This window comes from Diadema antillarum, unplaced genomic scaffold (assembly GCF_040938485.1).
Source record: "Diadema antillarum isolate AM-2024a unplaced genomic scaffold, OU_Dant_1.0 seq00001495_RagTag, whole genome shotgun sequence".
NCBI classification, from domain to species: Eukaryota; Metazoa; Echinodermata; class Echinoidea; order Diadematoida; family Diadematidae; genus Diadema; species Diadema antillarum.
In genome coordinates this window covers 404133-422070 of record NW_027272232.1, presented here as the reverse complement: position 1 = coordinate 422070, position 17938 = coordinate 404133, and the positions used below count along the sequence as shown (strand labels likewise).

At 39.4% G+C, this 17938-nt stretch overlaps 2 protein-coding genes across 2 annotated transcripts; both read right to left on the bottom strand.

Moving 5' to 3' along the window:
* Positions 1-278: 278 nt before the first annotated feature.
* Positions 279-2583, bottom strand: LOC139710046 (retinoschisin-like). The gene is made up of 3 exons (XM_071621993.1): positions 2433-2583; positions 1018-1229; positions 279-428 (listed from the first exon to the last, which is right to left on the bottom strand). Exons 1-3 carry the CDS (start codon positions 2581-2583, stop codon positions 279-281), a joined length of 513 nt encoding a protein of 170 aa, XP_071478094.1.
* A 561-nt stretch (positions 2584-3144) lies between these two features.
* LOC139710045 (retinoschisin-like) lies at positions 3145-6675 on the bottom strand. Its single transcript, XM_071621992.1, has 4 exons — positions 6549-6675; positions 5719-5850; positions 4475-4686; positions 3145-3285 (listed from the first exon to the last, which is right to left on the bottom strand). The coding sequence occupies exons 1-4, from the start codon at positions 6673-6675 to the stop codon at positions 3145-3147; spliced, it is 612 nt and encodes a 203-aa protein (XP_071478093.1).
* Positions 6676-17938: the final 11263 nt, after the last annotated feature.

The following is a 17938-nucleotide window of genomic DNA, read 5'->3' as shown; positions in this document are numbered from 1 at the left end:
AAGATCCCATCACTGATTCTGATAACAAATTTTGACTATGCATATCTATCTAGTTCGAGTGATTCATCGTGTGCATAACAAATATGTGCGTGTGTTTGACTGTGTGTTTGACTGTGTGTTTGTTGTTGTTGTTGATGTTGTTTTTATCTATAGGCATAGGGTCATTTATTGCACGGAAAAAACAGAGTAAAAAGTGCATGCCCGTGTGTCCATCCTTCACATAGGGGTTTATATCATACAACAAACCATTTACAAACACAGTCCATAACAAACCTTTCTTATCGCTTTTTGTGATTTCCGAGAACCTCGAATCGCATGCTGACGGAGCCGTGCCAAGTTTTAGGGAGAATGCGGACGTAGCGGGCGTCTACAGAGGCCGGCAGAAGGTTGGTGACCTCGGTGTTCTTGTCAGTGTTTCCTTGGAATATCTGATACAGACGAAATAATGTACAGTAACTGTTTATTGACATCTACAGTGCTGAATTTCTTTCGGATGCTAGGTAGTATGCAGATTTAGTAAGACTCACATAGTACTAATGTCACTAAGATTCCAAGGAATAATCAGGGATGTATAGTCGAACGTCGAAAATCAGCGAGATGTTTCTTTGTTCTTGTCGGAACATGCAGATAATAGGGTAACTATTTATTTGATGTTCTTCCGGGCTTCCTGCAAAATTAGGGAGATGGGCCAGCTCTGGCTATGTGAAGACATAGTGACATCAAGTGTTTAATTCTCTCTTTCCCCTCTGTTTAACTTTCTATATCAGATATCCCTTATATTTCCACGTATTTTCATTGTTCTCTTCCCCGGCGCTGCCAACTCATTATTACTCTTGCACCTAAAAAAAAAATCCATTCCTTTGTTTTGATGGGTTTTCTTTTTGTTATAACACGGCTTGATAAAATGCTGGACGGACGGACGTCAGACAGATGGACAACTTAAATTGTGCATTCCTTTGAATATATTGTTACGCCCTCTTTGGTGGAGTAATAATCATTCACGTAAACCTAACATACCATGGGCTGACCGTCATCGCCAACAACGTCTTCGAAATCCGATGCACCGTCTTCCTTGTACTGGACGCTGTAAGTCGTCACCCACTGGTTGTACCTGGGGTATCGTCCCTGTGTGATAACCCCCGCAACACGATATTCGATCCCGAGATCAGCTTGTATCCAAGGCGCCGTATCGCTGGCTGCTGCGCACCATGCGCCTCTGCGTCTACCACCTTTAAAGAGGCATTCCAGACGATTTTTTTTTTTATAATTTCACGTCATGTTGTATTACATGTACATAAATCGACAGCTCAATGTATAGATTTGTGAAATTTATTGTGGTCCTTGAAAAGAGGAACCAATACTCTGAAAAATCTTAAACAAATTACACTAAACAGTGTTGATGACATAGGAGCTTCACATAATTAGATTAACAAAGTCACCTGTGTAAAATCTGTGAATACCTTCTTCTTTTCTTCCCTTCCTTGAGCCCAAACTCATGCATTCTTATGGTGATGCTTCCATGTCATCATCCTTGTTCATTGCAATTTGTTATAAATTTTGAAAACATTCTTACTTCTCATCCAAATCAATAAAACGTCTGAAACCCTGTACTAAGTTTAACTAATTTATAGTTGTTATGATGTAAAAGTCTGAAAATCATCCGGAGGTCTTCTTTAACAGTAAAAATTGATTGTTAGGGGTCTTTAGTAACATCTCAGTCAAGACGTTTAACTTCCGTGACTTCAAATATCATTGGTGAATCCCCTGTAAAACTGAAAAAAAGAACGAATTACTGAAAACAACGACCAAGGACATCGGGTATGAAAAAATAAGAATTAGTCAACTAGCGATTGGGAATTTTCCTTCTGCTTTCATATGTGACGCTATTATGAAGTAATTAGTGCAGAAGGGACAAATTTTGTGTGTACTTTCAGGAAGGGCTCTGAATAATCATCGTTTGATTACCTTCTACAAGTTCTACAAGCAGTGCATTAAAACGCAATTTTGATTTTGATATTTTGTGGGCGGTGAGTTGGCTCAGTCGGTAGCGCGTCTGCCTCACGATCACGCGGCCCGGATTCGAACCCGAGTCTGGACTGAGCAATGTTGTGTGTAAACATACCGTCCCCTCTAGCAAGAGGCAAAACACTCTGTCCCTCGGATAGGACATAAAATGGAGGTCCCGTGTATGAGAGAGTCACAGCTCATGCACGTAAAAGATCCCGCTTCATTCATTCATCGAAAAGAGCAAGGTGTCTAACCCGGTGAAGTGGTCCCACCCCACATCCAACTGGACCCCATGGAAGACCAGCTTAGTGTAGCTGAATATGGGCTATCCAGCCATCTTCACAGATTGAAAATGAACAACAACAACATATTACACATATAATATCATATGTCATATTAAACAAATGTTGTAATTCTTCACTTACTGGCTGGCTGATTCAGTCGACCTCGGGTCGCGCAGTCTTCGTACTGGTAACAGGAACTGGCGGATAATTGGTCATCTGGAATACTTCCGTCCTCCACCCCCAGTCTTCTTAGAGATTCTCCTGGCTTTTCCACTTTTTGTGGAGTGACCATATTGCCTACAGTAGGCATTCATATAAATTGCAAAGAATCGAAACAATCACACATAACAGCGTTTCGAGAGAAACAATCATGTCCTTGATCATTTTTGCTTTTTTTTTCACTCTTTCTGCTTTCTCTAAACACACTGTACATTCTTTGTCTCTTCCTTGTTTTCTATTGGCAGTTGTTATTTCACGGAGTCTGCAGCAAAGTTTACATAAGAAGACAGAGTAACAAAATAGTCATAATTATGTTTAGATAGCGATTTCTATTAAAAACTAACTATAAAATGTGAAGCGTTAGCCCGTGTGCATGCAGAGCACTCTGCAAATGTTTTGTTTTGTTTTGTTTTTGTTTTTTCATGTAATTTCGTAACCAATTCTCATTTCGTAATATACCGGAGCACATTTCCTTTGGTTTCTTCTTTGTCAGTGGCGCTCGGAGATGCCTTGATTATAACAGAAATTTCGCTATGGCCTCGTTCGTTGTAAGCGAATTTTTCACCATACAGACTTTAAGGATATGATATAATATTACATGAATATTGGAGGGTATTTAACTAATGGATAACTACTAACCGTCTCCCAGTAACTCGAATCGCATGCTAACATGACTGTTCCACGTCAGGGGCAAAATACGCACGGCGCATGCAGTGACAGGCTTGGGGAACTTGTTGGTAACTTCGGTGTTCATGTCCGTGTTTCCCTGGAATGTCTACAAAGTACACATGAAAAAAAAAGTAATAGATAACTACAACAATGAAAACTACAAACCAACAATAACGCGCGCACACGAACACACACACACACACACATAAGCATAAACACAGTGCACACACTCATACTCAAAAACTTATGTGCACTTAGGCTGTCATAATTTGTATAAAAATTATTCATATCATAAGCTTGGTCAAAATGTTGTCTCTCATTTCATTGAATTTGGAAGAAATAAATAGAATGCACGGGAATTAAAATACGAGCAACGTCTTAGTAAATTCGCACCTTCTTGAAATTGAAGAATCGATTATAGAAATTCAATCACAGCAAAGTCTCTGTCTTTAGATATCAAACATTTATTCAATATAATCATATACACAATACTTTGATACCAAATGGAATATTTCTGTTGTGATAGTGTGGATGGATTCAAAATCTATTTGGATTTATATCTACATTCTGTCAAACAGAATACTTCAACGGATAGGACCGGAAAATGCTGGCTGATTGTAGTGTTTCGTTACAGTTTACAGTTGTGTGTAAAGGATGGAAGATTAGTGAACTGATTAATGATTATAGTACCTTGCAACGGCAATCAACCCACACTTCTAACACCAGTGAGATTCTTCTCTTTGACCTCTTCTGACGCTTATACATTACTGACTACAAGGACTATAACATGGCAGTTAACTTATTAGACATGAGGTAGCTTTGATTGGTTAGAATCTTTGCGGTAATGCTCTTGGGATTGGATTTGTATTGTACACATTTTTATTCCTGAAGTTGTTGTGCTTGTGTTTTTGTGTATTGTAGAAAATAACGTAGACATTGATCTTTGATCAACGAGTAACAATTATTCGTGTAAACGTCATTGTGAATTGGTTAATGCTTAAAACCGTGGGGGAGGGGGGTGATACCACTGTCTTCAGATATAAGTGCTTGATCATGTTTCAACATCCTTTTGAAGCATTTGTAAGTGAGTCCATTCTCACACAGAGCAAAATAGGACATGTACAAGGACACCTCTCCTATTGCATAACGAGGAATATTCTTAAAGCTACGATTAAGAAAATACGTCATTTCCTTAATATTTTCTTTGTTTTGGGGAGCTTTAATCTCAAATATCTCAGATAATCAAGAACGGAGTCAACTATTAAATCTCGTCATCTGTTACTTAAAGTATATACCTTTGCATGCCCCTTGCCATCCTCGACGTCCAAAAAGATGTCGTCACTATCGCTCTTGTACTGAACTCTATAGGTTTTCACCCACTGTCTGTAGATATCAGCCCTGCCTTGTGTAATGACCCCTGACACCACATGCTTTCTTCCAAAGTCAACCTGTATCCATGGTGACGCATCGTTGCTTGCTGCACACCACGCCCCTCGACGCCCGTTTCCTTGGAAATGGAAGTTTTACACACAAAAAAAGCAGTCAGGATTAAGATATTTTTATTCGACAGCCGGTCCAGGCGCTGTCAACTAGAACCTTCGCCTTCTCACGCAATTACCAAAATCATGGTCAAATGTTTGGCCCTCAATTTCTACTTATACAGTTATATAGGTTAAGTTCAATGAGATTGACCACAGACCCCGAAGATCATAGAATATATAGGCCTATGTATAATATGAATTTTCTCATTGTACCAGATGGCTTTACAATAGAACTTTCGTAACTGAACTTAGGGCAGAAGATGACATCATTTTTATAAAGCGACTCTTAACAAAACAAACAAAAATTCTTCGCAATGTGTACCTCGAATATCAATCTAGCTCAATAGTTCACTTTCATATCAAAGAAACGGCATGTTCATGCTTTGCTTTTCTTGAAGTTATTAAGTCTTATAGGATAAAAGCACAAATTCTTAGGTAAAGTCATTTTTTGTATGTCATTATGACTACAGCTCAAAACTACTTAACGCTGTCACTTCACCTTAAACTTTTTCCATTTCAGGTATCTCCTACTAAAATCCCCTTTCATTCCGATCATACCTTTTACGTAATATGCTCCTTGGCCTAATGTCCTTGTTTGTATAATATTTGACATCTTATTAGTGACTCTTTTTCCGTGCGTGTGTGTGTTTGTTTATTCTCCTTCATTTAAAAAGGAAACAAAGAATAACATAGAGATTTCAGAAATAATTATGATATTAATCAGAGGCCGTTATCCCAGAGAAGCAAACGCCGTAGGCCTACACATTTTGTAAGGAGGCAACTTTTACGTGGCATAGAATTTATTTAATTTCTAACCAGTCTGTAACGACGCAGTAGTGTGCTCTTTTTTTTTTTCTCCCCGAAACATGGTTTCCCGCCCTAATCTACACACACACACACACACACACACACACACGAAGTCACCGTGGCCTTAAACAAACTAAACAAACAACCCAAACAAGGTCAAAAGAAAATATTCGCACTCCAGATGACCTTACCTGCCCCATGGTTAAGCCGTCCTCTGTCGGCACAGTCCGTATACTGGTAGCAGGAGCTTGCTGAGAGCTGATCCGCAGTGATGTTCCCGCTCTCCATACCCATGTGATTATTCAGAATCAGATCAATCAACTCTGTTTATGCAGAAAATGTCAACAACAAAAAAACTTGTCCACATTTTCAGTAGCAACGATTACATTCATGAGAGGAATTTTCAATTTTCAAACTCAAACAAAGAACAATGGATAGTTTCTTCTTTTTTTTTTTTTGCTTTCTCTTGTTATCTATGGTTATTTACCATATATATGAGTTGTTACTATTTCATTAAAAAAGAGAAAATATAAACAACACTATATTTTTATCAGGCCTTTGCTTTTCTTCTGTAATTATTGTTTCCCATACAGAAATTGTAAAAGCCTCGTGATCATTATGTAACAACTGTAATTGCAAACTAGAAAATGTCGCTATGGCGACTTTGATACCTCTGCGATGTCGCACTTATTCACCCACACATTCTGCTGTACATCTTGACAGTGTGAGACGAGAGTTTCCTGCCACTAAGACACTGAAGAAGTGCATTATTACTCTACTCGGAAACCTACCAACGTTGATGATTTGTTTAATCATTATTACTTCTGCTCTTTTACTGCTTGTGAATAAACATGTTATTCCCATCCTGTAAATGCATATGGATAACACTGTAGTAAGGGTAATGGTGTTTGTTGTCACATACACTGACATAGTCTAGCTGTGGTGAGTGATATTACTTTGTTAAATGGAAGTTTTGTAATGTCAGGGTTGAAAAAAAGAACATCGACTACGAAGTACTTACCTTGACGAACCCTCAGCAGTTCCAAGATCTTGTCCACCAGTTTTTGCACATACTCCTTGTTATATGTCTCGCCTTCAACCACCAGTTCGCGAACCAACTCATCAACAAACGTGTCAGCTGGAAACATATGGACTGAAGGAATTCGAGGTGTACAACATTTAACTTTTCTGCATTTTGATAATCCATTTCCAACTATACACGATCAATTTGATCGGATTCCGATCATCAGACTGTGGATTTAGAACATGCTGGTAATATTCTAGTAGAGAGTAATTTCCTGGGAATATTTTTGAATCATCCATGAATTCTGTTTCGTCTTTACTCTTCAGTTACACCATATGGATATATTGTATTGAGCAACATATTGGCCTATCCTTTGCGTATCTCAATTTATTCTGTATATTTTACATGAAACTGGACTTTCACCAATCTTAATATAAGAAATCCACTGAAAAAAGATAAAGTACATGTATATCAGAACTTCAGGCTGGTCGTTAATTGGCCATTACACCCATTGCCGATTGGTCCAGTGACTTGTGCAGAACTTTGCGTTGATAATGAAAGTTATTGTTTAAAAATAAAAAGAATGCAATGATTTTGACAACAAATAGCATAAGATTTGGCATATGAATAAACTAGGACCACTTCTTTAAGGTAGAAAGCAAAAGACACATGCGTACCTGATGTCAGAGATAAGAGCAGAAGAAAACCAACGATGATTCTTCTAGCCATGATGATGAGCACAGCTTGGGCAGCGAGCCGCTCTCAGGATGGAGAACTCGAAGACTGTAAGACACGAAATAACCTTCTCGTCCTATCGGTCCTAAGAACCGTAAACTCTGCACTTGCCTTGGCGCCGCTTCAGACTATGTCACACAGCAACTCCTCGGAAGAAGATAAGTAGCCTACATCCCTGATTTACCTATCATTCTAATAGTACATACGCATGCGCGTGCATCATCATGAACACACACACACACACACACACATGCACACACACACACACACACACGCACACACACACGCACAAACACACAAACACACACAAACACACACACACACACCAGCAAAAACAACAACAAACGCGTACACAGACACAACGTCATACACGTCATAGACACCAGCTAAGACAAATTCACAAGATTGAGTACACTTTTCATCGGGCTGGGGGGGGGGGGGGGGGACGGTATGATTATGTAGGCCTAAGCCCTATAGGGGAAGGTACTTTCTGAACTATCATCACAACTTACTTGGAAATAGATTTAGGACAAGAATGTTTATTTGTAAACAAGTAATTAAAAGCTTGTACAATATCCACTGGGTTTAATAGCAATGTTTCTGTTGTTGATGTCAGGAATATGATATACATCACTGTGTGGTACACTTCTGTATATCATATTTGGTTTCGTTTTATTCCATGTTCCATTTAATCTTCTTCTTTCTACTTTTTTCGAAAGGTTTATATATTTATATAACATAAAGACCCCTATATATTCTGTTTAGACGGTTGAGAACTCATATTGCTGTAGGTTTTGAACTTAAAAAGACATGTCATTGATAAAGTTCTCATGTTTTATTAAAACAACGTGAAATTCTTTTTGTGGTCCACTGATTCCGAATGGCATTTTTTATGTCCATTGCTTTAGATGAGTGGTACATTTATGTCAGTGTTCTGGGATGTACGAAGTAGTGCTGTAGAGAGCTATTCGAAGGTTTTAAAAAAGAAAGTGATGCTCGTCACAATCAAAAGAGCAAACTAGGTGAAATGTGTTGTTCTGATTATATTTGTCGATAAGGTCCTATAGCTTTAATCTCTCTGCATAGAGAGTCTTACACGTTATCTTGTCATTGCTTGTTCCACCGTAAATCGGCTCTCCCGGTGGCGCGCTTGCTGCGCCAATTGATACAGATAAGTGGACCCTATTGTCAAATAGAGATTATCTCATTCCCTCAATCCCTATTTTGTCACCACGAACTTCTTGTTGACCGGAGGTACAATGTTGCATGTCAGTGGAATGGCTTCTCCACGAGTTCACCCGTTCCATACTGAATTCTGAAATCCTCATAGACTTGATACACAGGCCACCAAGTTCCCGTATGGAACGGGTTAACATGGATCACTGACTACTGAGGAAAAAAGATCCAAACAATACTGGCAAGTTAAGATTAGTGCGTGCATGCATGGGCACATAAAAACAGTTTCAGGAAATTGGAGCTACATTTGCATTGAAGCAAAAAGTGTAGACATGTGAGAAAGTAATCTTGTCGCCATTGTCCTTTTCTGGAATCGATACTGGTTTGGGAGATCATCGTGACGAACATAATAAATTAATTTCTCTCTCAGGGATGAAGGTACATGCCTTTCCAACGTAGCTAGAATACCTAAAGGCGATCGTTCATCTTCACTGCTGCTGCACAAATTGATATCATGTTGTCGAAAAAGGTAAACCAGACCCCCAAAGAAAAACCTCTGAGCAGAGTAGAAAGCATTTGTGTGTGCATGTTCGTATGTAAATAATATAGTTTGTCAATCATATAAACACCATGGGCTAGACACTAACCTTTTCCTCTGGTGGTCAGAAAGAGAAATTTAATTCTCTTAAAGTAATGGAAATATAACAATCAATTTTGAATCACACGTGCCCAATCGGGCCACTAGAATATAGCCTTGGGGACATTTGATTGGTCGAAATCAATCTGTAGTGGCCGCCAAGCTCAACCTACAAAACGTCACAGATTAGGATGCTCTGTGAAATGGACCAAGATTATGTTGGTTGTTTCATAAAGCTAGTATCTCACCAACGGAGACGTCTCCGAGACGTCTCCAACTTATCAGTCGCAGCAGTCGCGGAGACGTCTCCAACATAAAAATGTCTTGTGGTCTCAACAAGGAGACGTCTCTGAGACGAGTTATGGCAGGTGCCAAAAAATTTCAAATATGAGGGTGCCGTTGCAGGATCACCTGACTTGATCTAGGCAGGATGTCAGCACGAAGATAGGTCACGTGGTTTTTAAGTAGGTCAAACAGTGTCAAATAGAGTCGCGGAGATGTCTCCGCGACCTCTCACCAGTTTTTCTGGTCTCCAGCACGTCTCGGAGACGTCTCTGAGACGTCTCTAAGACATCGCGGAGACGTCGCAGAGCCGTCTCAGCAGTCGCGGATATGATTAGTCGCTGCGATGTCTCCGCGACTGATGGAGACGTCTCGGAGACGTCGCGGAGACTTCGCGAAAATTCGAACATGTTCAAATTTCTTGCGACTAACTGGCGACTAATCGGAGACTCTGTAATTTTCAGGAGACGTCTCGGAGACGTCGCGGAGACGTCTCTGCAACTAGCAAAATCTAGAGTCGCGAACTAGTCGCGAACTAGTTTCAAGCCCGATGAGATACCCCCTTAAGACAAGTACGTCTTACCATGGAACTACTATACATGGACTATGAACGGAGGTTTCTCTTTGATCCCATCACCATCGCCACCTGATTATGTGCATCTTAATGAGTACATCCAGGTGTCTGAACAATAACGATTGTGTGATGATGTATCATCACTAACAAAATAATAGTTTCCCTCATTTCAGTCTTGCTTCGCTGATGTACCTTTTTCAGACGGAAATGTCTTTGAATAAATACGGACGATGAGGAGCAGCAAAACCTGAGAACATGACAATTTTTTTGTGTCAAAAGATGGGTAATTGCTGATTCGCTAACTTTCGCACAAGGATAAGACCTTGCCTAATGATAAGATATACCTGTCCTCTACTATAACCATCCTTGTTTGCTCCGGAATAAGCTGCGGAAAAGTGAAATATTGGGATCACAAATGAAATTCATTCTGCCAAAATGTTAGCTTTCTTTTAAAAACTGCCTGCTTCTCCCAAGCGAACGGGCGCTGCTTTCACTGCAAAATAAAACATGAGGAAGAAAGATTTGCGGTGACACCATGTGTATGTAGTCCTTAATCGGATCGCTGTTTGGCAGAAGAGCCTAGAAAGAGGAGAAACGAAGAGGGAAGCGACATATGGGGGTTGTGAGGCGGGCAGAAAGTGAAGAGTGGGAGACAGTAATGGGCTAGAGGTTGAAGTTGCACTAGTGGAGACGGTAGAGAAAGGAACACAGAGAGTGGTAAGGAAGAATAGTGTGAGAATCAAGTAGGTTGTTCGGACATCGTTAGAAGGGGAAAGATGAAATAGAAGGGAAGAGGAAGAGGAAGGAGTTGAATGTTGGAGAATCATGGAGATAGGAGAGAGCAGTAAAGATTCATGAAACCAAGAGAAGAAAAACGAAGTCGGCGAACAGTGTGGCTATGGAATGCGGAATCAATGGAGAAAGGACGAATAATCCCTCGAAGGAAGGGTAAGTAGAGGAGAGATGAGAATATGTTGATAGAAGGGAGATAGAGAGAGAGAGAGAGAGAGAGGCGGGGGGGGGACAAAGAAAAAGAAGTAGAAAAGAACAAATTGAAATTCAATACGTAAATCAGAGGGAGCTAGTATGGATCCTAGAATGAAATGCTGCTGAGAGGGAGAAAAAAAAATTGGAAAGGAAAATTGATGACAGTTAAGTCCTGAAAAGGTTCCTGTGGGAGAAAAGCAAAAAATAAGAAATCAAAATGAGGTTAAAGTGTAGACCTGAGGAGAGCAGACAAGAGAAATAACCTGTGGAGAAATGTGTAAATTAAGTAGTGGTCCTGGGTAGCCTCTTCAGTGTTGCCATGTACTCAGTGGCGTATCTAGGGAATACGCAGCACACCTGAGTGACCTTAGTCTTTTAATCCTCTTTTCTCTCTTTTTAATGAGACTGTACCTCCTAACTCTCTCCCTCTCTCTCTCTCTCTCTCTCTCTCTCTCTCTCTCTCTCTCTCATGTCAATCACATTTTAAAGGGATGGTACAGTATTGGTGGAGATGAGAATTGGGTTTTTAAGTTTTTGCGAGATACCAAGAAAACACTTATGATATAGTACAGAGCATAAGCGGAATTCATTTGATGAAAATCGGGTTTGGAATGACTGAAACATCCAAAAACAAAGTAAAACAAAGTGATCGTAATAAAGTGTGGGTCCCACACTTATTAGATTCACTTTTTTTTTTGGGGGGGGGGATATCTCAGCCATTTCAAAACCAATTTTCATCAAATAAACGTTGAATTCCTCATAGAATTACATGCTCTTTCATATTTCATAACAGGTTTCTCATTATCTCACCCCCCCAAAAAAAAATGTTAGAAACCTGAAATTAGGTTTCAACCAAAACTATACAATCCCTTTAAGTGGGATAGAATGGTCCAATTTTACCAAGTTATATATCACTTTCAAGCGTAGACCTTACTCTTTCAAAAAGGTAGAAAAGTGGAAATTCATTTTTGCTCACTTCTTGTGAGTTTTAAGCTGGGCGGTCGTGTATAATAATGATATTATGTGTAATATCTTGACTTTCATTGTCGAGGCATGAAAGGCACGATTCTACACAATGTACATGCATAAACCTACATGAAGTTATTTCAGTGAAGTAATATAAGAAAATAACGACCACTGTGACTTCACCTAATTTCCTATATAGATGTCCTTTAATATGTTTACATCAAACCTATACCATCTCAGCAAGAAGCATGTTTTAAAATAGTTGTATGTAATGGATAACATTGACATAATTATAATCGACTAAGTGCATGTCATTAATTTGCTTAAGGTTACTATTTTATTTTCATTCCAGTTTGATGGACTTTTCCTTGTATTACGTGTATATTTCAATGTCCCTTTTTATCATCTTCGAATTGGTGACGATGGATCGTAACGAGACATAGAAACAATAAGGTCTTATCTAGCCAGGGTAGCCTCTTCAGTGTTGCCATGTACTCAGTGGCGTATCTAGGGAAAACGGCGCCCGGGGCAAGCGCGGAAAACTACGCCCCTAATTTCTGAAAAAGTGTTCAACTCCAACTCCATCCCGGTAGGGGCTTTTTGCTTTTTCATAAAAATATATGCTTTTTCAAGCACTTAAAAGGGGTCTTTCTGAGAGTGATTTAAATGTAATAAATTGTGATAAACTTTGGCGAGCGAGCGCAGCGAGCGAGCCGAAAATTTTTGTATTTCAGATTACAAAAAATGGAATTCTTGTCATTATTTGCTTACTAAATCTTACAATTCTAATCAAGATATAGTGACGGCCTTATAGATAACGATTTATACCAACAAACTAAAATATTCAAACTTAGTACGCGCGAGCGAGCCGAAATTTGTATATTTCCGCGTCATCATCACGTTTTGTTCTTGTCTTTTTTTTGTGACAAATTTTGGCGAGCGAGCGCAGCAAGCGAGCCGAAATCTTTTATATTTCAGCTTACAAAACATGGAATTCTTGTTATTTTCTGCTTATTAAATCTTACAATTCTAATCAAGATATAGTGACGGCCTAATAGATAACCTAACGATTTATACCAACAAACTGAGGAGTTGAAAAAATACTCTAAATTACTACGCGCGAGTGTGCCGAAATTTGTATATTTCGCCGTCATCATCACGTTTTGTTCTTATCTTCTTCTCTCTTTTTTTTTTTTTGATAAATTTTGGCGAGCGAGCGCAGCGAGCGAGCCGAAAATTTTTGTATTTCAGCTTTATACAAAACGTGCAATTCTTGTCATTTTTTTGTTTATTAAATCTTACAATTCTAATCAAGAATAGTGACGGCCTTATAGATAACGATTTATACGAACAAACTGAGGACTTGAAAAAATACTCCATCTTAGTACGCGCGAGTGAGCCGAAATTTGTATATTTCCGTGTCATCATCACAGTTTGTTATTATCTTTCTTTTTTCTTTGATAAATTTTGGCGAGCGAGCGCAGCGAGCGAGCCGAAAATTTTGTATTTCAGCTTACAAAACATGGAATTCTTGTCATTTTTTGCTTATTAAATCTTACAATTCTGATCACGATATAGGGACGGCCTTATAGATAACGACTTATACCCAACAAACAGAGGACTTGCAAAAAATACTCTAAATTAGTACGAGCGAGTGAGCAGAAATATGTGCATTTCCGCGTCATCATTACGTTTTGTTCTTATCTTGTTTGATTTTTTTTGCGCCCCCCCCCCCCCCCATGTTCGAAACCGTTCGCGCCCTCCTTTGATCCAATCGGCGATCGCTTCAGAACGAAAGAAATTGCAGCCGCTGCTCCGTGTAACATTTTGCCTGCTAAATATAAAATGACATGTGTGAACACAATATACATTGTCACTTTGTCCGCATCATCATCATGTTTTGTTTTTATCTTGCTTGATTTGGTTTTCTGCAACCCAATCGTCCCCCCCCCCCCCCGTCCGGGCGAGGGTTTCTTCTTCTCCTTCTTCTTCTTCTTCTTCTTCTTCTTCTTCTTCCTTTTCTTCCCCTTTTTTCTTTTTTTTTTCTTCTTCTTCGTTTTTTTTTTTCGTTTTTGGCGCCCCCAAGGAGTGGCGCCCGGGGCACGTGCCCCCCTTGCCCCCCCCCCCCCCCTAGATACGCCACTGCATGTACTGCTCTACCAGAGGGTCCCGCTATTATTATTACGCAGCGTTGTCAGGTACCCATTTATACACCTGGGTCGAAAGAAACGTAGTGGGTAAAAATATCTTGTCCAAGGATGTAAGCACTATAGGCGGGAATCGAACTCGGGGTCCTCCGATTGGGAGTCGGGAGTCTTAACCACTATGGCACAGCGCCCCTGCATCATGGGACGTTCGTCGCTCGGTGTCATGTGAGCCATAAAATACGGCCCTTGGATTTGTTAAACACTGAAACGAAAGTGGTCGTTGGTGTTAAATCGCCCAGAAAGGGCTGTTGCGCTTTAAAGATCAATGACAAAGGCCGTTTTGCACTGTTTGGGGTGCACATTGATGAAAGGGATATTTAACTTGAATATCAAACGCTCTCTTTGAATACAAGATTAAAAAAAAACATAAAAATGCTGTGTAGTCGGTCGAGCTGACACGAAGTTCCTACTGTGCGGTTGTCGTGTACCCTTTTGTGAAGCCCATGCAGCGGAAACCAAATCGGTGGTTGCTGTTCATGTTTAGGCAGGTGGTTCAATGCTTTGTACAGTTTCTAAAATAGATATTTTTTTTTTCTCTCTGCGGCGGATGGCCATGTGCTCAGTGTGGGCATATCTATTGTCCTCACCAGCGAGTTGTTGGCGAACAGCTTTGCCGGTATTGAAAATAGAAGACATTTTGTATGTTACATACCACGATGCTTCATGAGAGGGTTTATACTTTTATACGTCATCAAAATGTAGGCCTACCAACCGAGGCAAGAATCGTGATTTATTTGGCATCGATTCTTGTTTAATATGCAGATACCGTTAACATATCATTGACTTGTGTGAATAATGACGTTTACTATACGCCATGCTGTCATATTTCATTACGTTTAGATTGGTTTTTTTGTGTGTTACCCAGAGTCTATGAAGTTAGAATCGGTGACGCTGGATTAACTTTATCAATAGGACGGGACACCACGGGATGTGTCTCGCTCTGTATCACGTGAGCCACAAGATTAGGGCCGTTGGATTTGCTAACACTGAAACAAAAGGATCGTTAGTGTTTAATGGCCCCTAAAAAAGGGCTGTTGGGGTTAAAAAGGGGTTGGGGTAGAAAGCTGTAAAATGCTTGGTGTCTGTGTGTGTTTGTGAGTGTGGTTCTTTTTTTTTCTTTTTTTTTCATTTGTTTGTTGTTTGTTTGTGTTTTGTTTGTTGTTTTTGTTTTTTGCTGTCTAGGAACAACGACAAGAAAAAAGTCTTTGAGCGTGGACAGTCGAGCTGACAGGCTAGAGCTCATTATACACAAATAAGGGGCTCGGGAACCAGGGGTAGTGTCCCATCTCCCCCCCCCCCCCAAAAAAAAGCGCGCACACATATGTACATACACACACATCACATGCACAAACGCACACACACACACACACACACACATACAAACATGTCGTCCTCTTTAAAAAAAAAAACAAAAAAGAAACAGACAAAGAAAACAAAAGCCGGAAACATAATTGATGTAAACACCTAAAAATTTCCGAGGGAACCGTCCCAGGATTTTCCCCGTCGAAGGGGATGGGGGATTGAGGAGATATTATATCTTTGACCCTTAACTCAACCATTAGTACTACCCTTGCCCCCCCCCCCCCCCCCCCTTGCGTTTACTCGATGAATGGTCAGCCTTCTCGGTCAGAGCACTGGACCACAGTAAATTTCATGTAAATGTGATTGAACAGCCATCGTGATGATAAGAAAAAATGACGCCTTCTGCTAAGTATGTTTGTGTGTTGACGATGCGAAAGAGATGAATCAATGATTGAATACATGAATTGGTTTGGCGTGCAGTTTATTTGATATAATACTTCTCTCTTGCTTAATATTACATAATTATAATGTTGGAAAAAAACAAAATTGACACTTTCAATATAGATATGATATTCCTCATATATGGTACAAAATACAACAATAGGGTCGGTCCTTCTACAACACAGTAAGTCTCATCAATTTGCATATATTACTTCCATCTACAAAAATACACACATAAATTTCTACCGCAACGGACCCTAGGATATCACTGGTTGGCGCCCTCCACGGCCATCCTGAAATAGGCATTGCACTGACATTCATGGTTACCTCCATCCACTATACGATAAGAGACGAGCAATTCAGAAAAAAAAAAATCATATTTACAAACATCATCATACAGTTTTTACAGCATTGAAAAATAGCACACAACTGCATACACTGTACGTGTACACAATAATAGTATATACATGTGTATTCTTGTTTGTATTTTCCTATAGGAATTCTTTCCGTTAGGAGGCACTAAGGTGTAGAGATTATCTATTACAAATGCTCCAATATCGTACATTATCAGGAACTAGCACAAAAAGACTTGTCATATCCAGCCCCGAGTCAGTTAACACCTTCTCTTTGTCGTGGCATAGTGAAATTTTACGCGAGTCTTGTTGTACGCTATCAGTTTTCTATGACTCGATTGCAGCGTTAACAAGTATCGGTGATAGTCACATTTTACAGACTTTATTACATTTACGTATCTCTTTTTTTTTCTTTTATTTACCTGTTTGAGCCACGTCCGTACAACTATTTCTCGACGGAAAAATTTACATCCAACAATACATTCTGAAGCAAAAATTGTTAAACAGTAAAGATCTGTTATGAACGGACAGAAATTTTGTGAGGAAGACTTTTGACGCACTTACGCTAAGAAGGGCGATGGAGTTTACAGACTGGTGTAAGTTCGTTCATATAGGCCCCTCAAACAGACACATCAGCACTTTAGATTGGCACTTTACAGCCTATAGCGTTATATTTAGTAATCTGCTCAATTGAAATAATTTCAAATTGTAGATCTTTTATAGTCAATCTTGCAGAAGTAGTCACTGGTATTGTGTATTGTAAGCTGCTTCGTTGTACACTCCTTCATGCGTTAAGCAATAACTCAACAATAATCAGATGACATTTTCCCCCGAAATCTGCCAAATCAGCTTCAACGGTCAAAAGCTTCAGTTCCCTTTTCTAATGTTTACCAATCAATTTAATAATCCCACTTAATGTTAACTTCTTAATACTTCTGATTGTGATAACGATTACATTTCAGTTTGGACAGATGTTAATTGAGGACCAATACTACAGTAATCACAAGAAGGCAAAAATAAAAATTTAAGCTCTTTTTAGAGTATCTAGGATATATTTCATATCTAATAGTATGGTTGTTGCACTAACTTCCTCAATACACAGGGTTCATACTTTAATTGGATAATTATTTACTTTTAGGAAGTTTTTCATGAAAAACACAATTCGCAATGAACTGTCACTCTTTAATAAGGTTTTAAGGCACTTCTAGATCACGAGAATGGATATTATTTCAACAAATTTCATGATCATCTGCTGATATTGACATCATCACGCAGTAAACATACCTGTTGGTATTGAAGGACTCATTTGAGTTACGATTTGACTCGCTTTAAAGTGTCAATTGAGCAAGAAAATATGGTCGGGAAACACATTGCACTACTGCCCTGGTAAGGTTGTTTGCAATCTCGTGGCTGAAACATCAAATCTCGGGGCATGCGAATTGTAGTACAGGTAATTAGGAAATTAATCACATTTCTTCTAGAGCCTAATCTTTTTAACTTTTCTACATGACAGGCAACTTCTGCACGGACGTTGTTCACAAAGATTTACCATCAAATATCACGGGGACTCTTTTTTTCCTGTATTCGTCATTTACATGAGAGATAGAAGGGTGTACGAAATATTGTCCTTCCTTTTTCAATATGAACACAAACATCGGTTTATGTTTAAACATGTTGCAACAGGCAGTATATCATCATTTCATAAACTGTCCATTAAGAACCAGCAC

Bases quoted from the DNA above. Each gene is read 5' to 3' on its own strand.
- LOC139710046 (XM_071621993.1), bottom strand. From the start codon at position 2,583: ATGGTCACTCCACAAAAAGTGGAAAAGCCAGGAGAATCTCTAAGAAGA. The intron at 1,230-2,432 runs GTAAGTGAAGAA...GCCTCTTTAAAG, and splicing joins TCGACTGAATCAGCCAGCCA to GTGGTAGACGCAGAGGCGCA. The intron at 429-1,017 runs GTATGTTAGGTT...CGTCTGTATCAG, and splicing joins GCGATGACGGTCAGCCCATG to ATATTCCAAGGAAACACTGA.
- LOC139710045 (XM_071621992.1), bottom strand. From the start codon at position 6,675: ATGTTTCCAGCTGACACGTTTGTTGATGAGTTGGTTCGCGAACTGGTG. The intron at 4,687-5,718 runs GTAAGGTCATCT...TCCATTTCCAAG, and splicing joins ACGGCTTAACCATGGGGCAG to GAAACGGGCGTCGAGGGGCG. The intron at 3,286-4,474 runs GTATATACTTTA...TGTACTTTGTAG, and splicing joins ATGGCAAGGGGCATGCAAAG to ACATTCCAGGGAAACACGGA.